At 40.4% G+C, this 9,281-nt stretch overlaps 1 protein-coding gene across 2 annotated transcripts in view; it reads left to right on the top strand.

The window, feature by feature from the left end:
• The first annotated feature begins 2,560 nt into the window (after window positions 1–2,560).
• Olr1 (oxidized low density lipoprotein receptor 1) overlaps window positions 2,561–9,281 on the top strand; it is a 19,186-nt gene continuing 12,465 nt past the window's right edge. The window contains exons 1-3 of one of the 2 annotated variants that reach the window (XM_005369209.3): window positions 2,561–2,645; window positions 5,612–5,713; window positions 8,744–8,980. In XM_005369209.3, the coding sequence (XP_005369266.1) occupies window positions 2,561–2,645; window positions 5,612–5,713; window positions 8,744–8,980 (424 nt within the window). The remainder of the gene's footprint in view (window positions 2,646–5,611; window positions 5,714–8,743; window positions 8,981–9,281) is intronic. The other variant, XM_013354494.2, reaches the window with a different exon arrangement.

The following is a 9,281-nucleotide window of genomic DNA, read 5'->3' on the forward strand; positions in this document are numbered from 1 at the left end:
ACCTTGAGAGCTCAGTCCAGTGCTCCAGTGTGGGTCTATGTCTCTAACGCCATCCATCCCCAGATGAAGGTTCTGTGATGATATGCAAGATATTCGTCAGTGTTGCTATAGGGTAGGGTCATTTCAGGTTCTTTATCCTCACTGTCCAGGGAACTCTTTCAAAATATAAATAGACCATCTATCTCTACTGATTGATTGATGTGTGATTTTTCATGGCGGGATGTGAACAAAATCTGTTCACCACAGATATGGAAACAAGGACGGACCAAAGAATCCATTCCACCCTTCCCTCATCCACAAAGAAATGTTTCAATTTAGAGGAAATAGGTATACAGTATTAGCCTCTATTCCCAAACATTTTTCCTAGGTATCAAGTGATCCAGACAAGGCAGGAAGTAGAATGAACCATCACAGGAACTGTGAGAACATTTTCAGTGAGAAAAGATGGGAACATTGTGCAGGTGGGGGGGGTGGTGACAGCTGTATGACAATGTGAATGGACTTAGCGCGACCTTAAGCAGTACATCTACAGTAGCTAAAATATCAGTCATTGCATAGTTTATATTCTTCGGTATTGATAGTGTCTGAGATAAATGAGTCACTGTGGGAATAATAAAGTGTCCTTCTAATCGTACTGCCATTTCAGGGATTATTAATTCATCACTATAAGAAATTTCCTGAGATTCTACTGAATCTTAGTGAAAGTGAAACTGAAAAGGCCACTTTGGAAATTGAGGAATACGGTCAATTCCTGGCATTCACTCCTCAGCTAGGAAACAGGGGTAGGGAGTAGGTAAGGGAGGCATTGCTTTTTGTTTTTATCTTGGATAAGGTTGTGTTGGCTCTGTCGGCTGTTTTGTGAACTGTGTGACAGAAGCAAATTTTAAACGGCAGAAAAGTTGTTCTCAGCTTGTGCTGGATATCCTACACAGAAAGAGGGAAAACAAAACGCTCAGCATGGAGGAAGGGCAACGAATCACATACACTGTCAGGATTGGTGGTTTTTCCTATGTGATTTCCAAGACGCCTTACCCATTCTTCTTTTATCTCTCCCTTTCCCAACTCCACTTTTTCTCTAAGTGGTTTAAAACAAAATTTAGCTACTGTAGAATTGTATACACACAAACTCCAGAAAACGTGTTTAGCAGATAAGGGATTCCTTTTTACAAAGGCTCACACAAGGACTGGACTTAAGATAGGATCTCCAGAACTCAGTTAATGCCCATTACAGACTCCCCTGTCTGTAATCTCAATACTCCTACTGTGAGATGGAGGGCAGAGATAGGAGAGGATCATGGAATCTTTCAGATCAGCTAGCCTGGAGCATGCATCAGCAAATAAGAGACCTTTGCTTAATCAGTGGGCGACCAGGGTCTATCAATACCTGTGTTGTCCTCTGACCTCCATATACACCTGTGTTGTGCATGCATACAAGCAAACGTGCACACAAACACACACACACACGTTAAAAATATAAATTATTTCAAAAAGATATGTATCATTTCATGATGAGAAATCAAGTGAAGATTCCCTCCATGGACAGGTATAGGGGTTAAAATCCCAGGAAGTATTGGTCAGACTAAAACATATTTTCTATGGTCAATGTAACTATCCTGGATATAAGAATTAATAGTAGTTTTACTTATTATTTCTGAGTTTTATGTCCCACCTACATTTCTCACAGTATCTTTTAAGTTCCTATTGAAATATTATAATTCCTTTTTTTTTTTTTTTGAGACAAGACTCACTATAATGACTTTGCTATCCTGGAACTCAGTATTTTAAACCAGGTTGGCTTTGGACTCGTGTAAATCCACTTGGTTCTGTACCTCCCACACTAAGTGCTGGAATTAAAGGCTTTTAATACATTTTTTATACATTATCCTCAAATCACAGACAAATATATAAATTCAATATAAGCATTTTTCCAAGATGACAGATTCAGGAGAAATGAAACCTTACTCTATTTAGTACCAAAGGGCTCATACTGTTGTTGAGAGTCACCATGGTCAAGACTGCCCCTACTGAGCATTATACCCTTGGTACTGTGGCTAGACATGGGAATCTTCCATGATTTATATTACATTTCTAATTGCCAATCAAAGCAACAAAAAGTAAAATGTACTACTTATAAAAAGGTAGCATACAGCGACAATCTGCTTGAGTGAATCAGCAAACAGAAAAATGTGGAAAATTAAGTCACATTCCTTTCTACAAACCTGGCTTGAAGCATGTGCTTCTTTCAGCTTCAAAGAAGCTTATCTGATAAGTCTACAGTGTCTTTCCTATAATTGTTGTGGACACTGCCTTTTTGCCTGCTGTCTGTTTCTTAGGGAAAGGTCACGAAACAGGACTGGAATTACCATTCTCCCCACCCACAACAGACACAACCTAAGAATTCGTGTTAGCCAACTTTCCAATATGAAGCAAAGTCTCCCCTTCCTCCTGCGACAGTTGAGTCATCCCCTGCTAGATAAGAACAGCTACTTAAACTGCACCAGAAGCTCACTCACTGGCAGTTGGTTGAGGTTCTTGACTGCTTCAGCTTCTCATTTTTGGCATGAATTTGGAAATGACTTTTGATGGCAAGATGAAGTCTGTGAACGAGCAGCCTGACCAGAAGTCATGTCATAAGAAGGCTAAAGGTACCAGGGATGGGTGGGTGCTTACAGAGACAGAATGCCAGCTCAGCTTAGAAATTCAAATTAAATGTTCAGGAGAATGACTTTAAAAAGCAAAAACATTAGAATATCAGGAAATACAAGAGGCTAATACCACTTATTTAGAAGAACAACAAGTAGAACTCAAGCTAATAACTTGCCTTTGCTATATCTTCACTGTAAGCTGTTATCTCTTTACATCAGTGACTTCTCATTATCCTGCAGGCTTCAAGAGTGCTGCCAATATTATCTCCCTCTACAGAGAGCGAACCCACAATCAGGATTAATGAAGTCACTTATTTTTTGCGGAACCATATAAAGAGAAACGATAGGGAATGCTTTCATTCAGAGCACACAGTATTTTTATGTGTGTTGTTAAAGTTCTGTAAAAATCTGACGGGCTTTATGAATTATCTAAAGCGATTCAGTATATTCAGTACGGCTGAGCGCACATTAGACTTGTTTGTCTATCATTGCTTAGAAAACTTATAGTTTATGTTTGGCCAGTACAGTAAATTGAACCGCTTAGGTTTAATTGATAAGCTCAATTATGTAGACAACTACAGATAAATGCCTATTATTTTATAAAATTAAGAGAAAAGAGGTTGGGAAGTGGTGATGCACACTTTTAATCCCAGGAGTCTGGAGGCTGGAGGCAGGAGCAGGCCAGCCTGATCTACAGAGTGAGTTCCAGGACAGCCAGGACTACACAGAGAAAGTGTGTGTGTGTGTGTGTGTGTGTGTGTGTGTGTGTGTGTGTGTGTGTAGGCGGGGGTTGGTGTGAGTACAAAGCATAAAAAGTGGAAGAAAGATAGACTGGCTGTAAACAAGACTGGAATCTTTTCGTGGGTAGAATAAGGTTGAGTATGGTGTGATTTAATATATAAGTGGCTGAACTAGCTCAGAGTGAAGACAGTACTGGGGTTTAGTTTAAGTTGAACTAGCTTGTTGTGAAGAATTGCAAGTGTTTAATAGTAGATTCAAGAGATAATGTCAGTAAGTGATTTGTTCAACCATTCATTCATTATTTGTGCAATAACTATTGCTTGCCTGACTTTTGCGATAAATATGACTAATTCTTTAAGGTCCCTGGTTAGATTAGTGACCTACTGTGAACTGTATGTACTAGGCACTGAATTCAGTGAGGAAGTATTTGTTTGTTTCTTTATTGATTGACTAAGGGTTGCTTTCTGACTAAAATCCGTAAGTCAGGTGAATTAGACCACAAAAATTTCTGCCGCTGAGAAGGGGGGAAGGTATCCCGTAGATAAAAGGAATATGTGTCTTCGTTTCACATGGGTGGCTCACGGGATTGGTGTTTTCATTTTAGCCATGGGTATTACAGTGTTGAATAGGTACTGGAGTGTGTGAAAGATAAAGGTGTTCTTACACACAGCTACATGGTTCCAGGTGCCAGGATTAGGTAACCATTTGTAAAAGTTATTACTCTCTTCTATTGTCTCCCAGCTCACCACAAGTACAGAGACAGAAATAGTTGAGGCAGAGAATAAGCTGTGTTTCCTCCAGTCACAATTTTTATCTTTTAAAAAAAAGTATCTATAGAGTCTAACAGAGATTATTAAAACATGAGAACTCTGTGAATATATTTGACCCTTGATTGACTTGAACATTTACCACATTTATACTGAAACCTTGGTAATGCAATACACCAAGCCTTGTGGCTTACTCGTATTAGATTAAAGGCCTGTGTTTGGAGTCAGATCTGGTACTGCACTAGGGAGGCTGAGGCAAGAAAATTCACCAGCCTGAGGCCATCCTGGTCTACTTAGTTAATTCCAAGACAATGTGGACTACAAAGTAAACATTGTCTCAAGTAAGAACAACATAAAACCCAAAAATCTACCTCCTACCTCCTAAAAATCTAAGTTTTATTGCATGTGTGCTCTCAAGCTAGTGACTGAAGCTTCTGGTTTCTTCTTTACATAGAAAGGAGAACATTATCAGTGTTCCGTTTGTCTTACAGGGGAGGAAGCATAATACATTGTGTATGATGTTTTTCTCTTGCATCTGTAATTCCTTTGGTTATTCAATACTGGGATATATAACTGTACATTCTCATGTCAGAGTTATGTCTTACGTCAGAGCTGCATGGCTCATTTTCATAAATAAGGTGGCTTTTTCTCTGGAGATAATGGGCCTAGATACCTGAGCTTACTTCATGTCAGCCACCATCATTATCAGAATCCTAGCTGGAATAACGATTTTAGCTGACTTGCTACACTTCAGGAAGGAAATATCTAATGATCTCCTGCCGTACTGAGCACTCAGTTTTATTTTTCTACTTAATGTAGGGGGTTTGCCACACTTAACCTAAGCACAAGGCAAGCTATTGCTATCAGTCAAGTGCATACCAAGGCTTTGTCCCTAGTTTCCTTTGGTAAATAACTCTAGTTTCAAGAGGCAGTTTTGTTAGAATGAAAATTGAATGGTATGATATCAGGCATAAAATTTCTTGAGGAAATCTCAGGTGACTGATTAAAATATTTTGCTTGACGTCTGGCAGCAGTTTGCACTATATTACTTAAGAGTACCTGTACACATGTGTATGTAAATGTCAGATGTTACTTAGGAATACCTGTGTCCATGTGTATGCAAAAGTCAGGCTTTCTGCACCGTAGATGGAGTTAGGCTGCACTGAGAGTTCTTCCAAGGGCACTGTGCATAGAACAGATGAAGTTAAAGCTTTAGAATCAAGTATTTGGTGTTGGATGCCCCACTGAACCCCAGCTGTTATTTTATCCCATGCCAGTCCATGAGTAATTTGCTTCAGTTCCATAACCATCCATTGTTCCACCTGCACATATGCAGGTCCTGTGAGGTTGGGGAGGGGCTAAGACGTGCAGAGCACAGAGTAAGAGAAGATCCAGAGCCCAGCTTGATGATCTATCTGCCTTTGCTGTTTTCAATTTTCTGGTTCTCCTTCCCTGCAGGTTTGCTTTTTCTTTTGTCCCCATGGTGGTGCCCTGCTGCTATGGTTCTCATCATCGTTTGCCTGGGGTTATCAGTGACCCTCATTTTACAGTGGATGCAATGTAAGTGTTAAAATAAGGAACTGGAGGTGGGGGAATGGGGTTGATGAACGCATCTGGTAATAATTATAAGTGTATCTAGATTTAGACTTATTTTGGGCAAAATGCTTTGAGAAGAAGCCAAGAGTTTAATGTATATGTTGTGTTCTTACCTCTACCAGAGAGGAGCATGGAATGGAGATTATTCACAGTAGAGTGTTTTTGTTTTGTTTCATAATTTCTTGGACGAGCCTATTTGCGTTCTAGAATAATTTGATAATAATTTGAAGGTTATAATACATAGGGTTATCTGAGCAACTCAAGAGGAAAAGAAAACCCATTTAGCTTCATTTGGATGGATCTTATAAACTGTTAAAAATCTTAATTGCCTCCTTAAAGTAAGTAAAACATTAACAGCAAAAAGTACTTTGAATTTATAACATGTAGGAAAATGGAGATACTAAGAAGGGAAAAGAAGGCAAGAGAAAAATGACCAGAGTGGCCAAGAAGGAAAGATAAGGTTGTCGCTGCATTAGCCTGCAGGTTTCAGGACTGAATTTATTCTGCCAGTCAGATTCAAAATACAAGGTCCCAGAAGCACCACTTGTTTTCTACATGTCTAAGTCTGGGCAATTCTTTGTTTTGTTTTTGTTTGCTTGTTTGTTTTAAATTGTCTGTGGGCGCCTGAGGCCTTTCCTAATGAGGTGCATGGGATCCCACTCGATGGCAGCAGTCTGAAGTGGGGTGTCCATCACTATTCAGCAGACTCAGATCAGGCCTTGAAGCAGAGGGTCAGCAGCAAGTTGCACTAGAACTGAGCTGAGTTCCCAAAACAGAGTTCATTTCTTCCTGGTTATACAACATTCGTTCTGTCTCCACCACCCCAAACTGTTCTATGGCTCAAATAAAATTTACTGTCAATGATACCGTACAGAAATTCACAAATATTTCATGGGTGGTTGCCTTAAAAATGAAAGCAAATGTCAGAGTTCCTAAATAAAATTAGGAAGTATGTGGTATAGACAGAGTGGGAGGAGCTAAAGAGGAAATAAGTGAATAAATTGCTAATGGCATTTCCTCCTGTGCATTAGGGTCTAGGGGGAGGTGACTACTATAGATTGCCAATATTATATCTTTTCCATTATACTATTTCTTTTTTTTAAATATTTATTTATTTATTTATTTATTTATTATGTATAAAATATTCTGTCTGTGTGTATGTCTGCAGTCCAGAAGAGGGCACCAGACCTCATTCCAGATGGTTGTGAGCCACCATGTGGTTGCTGGGAATTGAACTCAGGACCTTTGGAAGAGCATGCAATGCTCTTAACCACTGAGCCATCTCTCCAGCCCCACTATTTCTTTTTTTAACTTACTTTTTTTTAAATATTTTTTTTTTTCATTTTACACACCAACCCCATTTCCCCCTTCCTCCCCTTCTATGACTTTCCACATCCCCCGTCCCACACGGCACCCCACTCCTCAGAGGGGTAAGGCCTCCCTTGGGGAGTCAATGAATTTTGGCATACCAAATTGAGGCAGGAGCAAGCTCCTCCCTCCCGCATCAAAGCTGAGCAAGGTAGCCCACCATAGGAAATGGGATTCAAAAATCTAGCTTAGGCATCCAGGATAAGTCCTGGTCCTATTGCCAGCACAAACCCCACCCCCAAACAGATCAAACAACATATCTGCCATCCACATTCAGAGGGCCTACTTCAGTCCCATGCAATTTCCCAGATGTCAGTCCAGCATCTGTGAGCTCCCAGCAGCTCAGGTAGGCAGCTGTCTCTGTGGTTCTCCATCAAGATCTTGACTCACTTGCTCATGTGATCCCTCCTCCCTCTCTTCAGCTGAACTCCAGAAGCTCAGTCTAGTGCTTGGCTGTGGATCACTGCATCTGCTTCCATAAGTTACTGGATGTAGGTTCTATAATGACACTTAGGGTAGTCAGCAATCTAAGTATAGGGGAAGGCCAGTTCAGGCACCTTCTCCACTGTTGCTAGGAGTCTTAGCTGGGGTCACCCTTGTGGATTCTTGAGATTTCCCTAGCACCAGGTTTCTCCCTAGCCCCATAATGCCTCCGTCTATCAAGTTATCTCTTTTGTTGTTCTCCTTCTCCATCTCTCCCCGAACTCAGCCATCTCGATCACTCATGTTTCTATCCCTCATCCCCCTCCTAGTTTACCCAGGAGATTTTAACTATTTCCCCTTTCTGGGGCCCTCCATGAGCATACATTTTAGGATCTTCCTTTTTATTTCTCTCCTGTCATTACTTAAAATTTTTTATTTTACGTCCTTATTGTTTGAGAATTTCACACTCATATATATAATCCATTTTGATCAAACACACCCCCATTCTTCTCCCACAACCCTCCTTTTCCTCTGAATTTCATGTGTTCTGCTTTTAATTTTTAAACCACTTACTGCTGCCTGTCTGGGCATGGGTATAGGGCCATCTGCTGGAGCATAGGGAGTCTCACAGGAGCAACATTCATGAAGAAAACTGACTCTCCCTTTCTGGCAGCAACCAATTGCCAATAGCTCCTCAAGTAGGCGTGGGATCTGCAGAGCCCATCCTCATCCTTTGCCTTTATTTTTTTCTCCAAACTAAACATAGAACCCAGGGGCTTTAGCATGCTGACTAAGCCCTCCCACATTGAGTTATAACCCTACCTGTCACTCCTTTGCCACATCCGTTTGCCACTACCTGCACCTTATTACCACTCCCACTATTACATTTATTTTGTGTATAAATCTCAACAAAAATAAAGCTGTTGAATTTTTATTAAGAAATATCTACATGGTTATAATGAAAATTGCAATAGATATGCAATTACAAAAACACAATTGAATAACTTTTAAGTCCATAAATTCTGAATAAATTTCGGTAATTGCCCCCACATCCTTTCAAGTACATTTGTTCTTCCATTGCTGTTCAGATTTATAAAGCATTTCTGTCAACACTCACATGTTGAGAAGAGAGATTATTTGAGTCTGTGTTGACAGCATTTGTACTAGAGAGGAGAGGCTGAGTTTTAATTCTCTGTGGTTTAGTACTCCAGGTATCTGACCTCCTAAAGCAATACCAAGCAAACCTTACTCACCAAGAACATATCCTGGAGGGACAGATCTTAGCCCAGCAGCAAGCAACAAATGCTTCAGAGAAGAAACTCAAGGAAACTATAGACACCCTTACCTTGGAGCTGCAGGAGAAATCCAAAGAGCAGGAAAAACTTCTGCAACAGAACGTGAACCTCCAAGAAGCCCTGCAGAGAGCTGAAAACTTTTCAGGTACATGAAAGAGGTGGTGAGGAAGGGTGGTGGTGGATGTTCTGCTCAGTCTTAAATAGGTTTCACACAGCTAGTGCCCCACGTATAGGCCATTGCTTCAGAATGATCTATCTACACAAGCTCTCTGCCACTGCCACTTCTACTCTAGTCTGTGTTGAGTCTTGTAAACATCTAATTTGACGGAGCCCTCCTTTTCTTCCTTTTTTCTTTCCAATCTTAGCTTTGAGATTTGTGTGCCATCCTGTCCCGTCATTGCCTTTGCCACAGATTTGTTATTATTTCCATCCAAATGCATCTTAAT

This window comes from Microtus ochrogaster, unplaced genomic scaffold, assembly GCF_000317375.1.
Source record: "Microtus ochrogaster isolate Prairie Vole_2 unplaced genomic scaffold, MicOch1.0 UNK46, whole genome shotgun sequence".
Taxonomy (NCBI): domain Eukaryota; kingdom Metazoa; phylum Chordata; class Mammalia; order Rodentia; family Cricetidae; genus Microtus; species Microtus ochrogaster.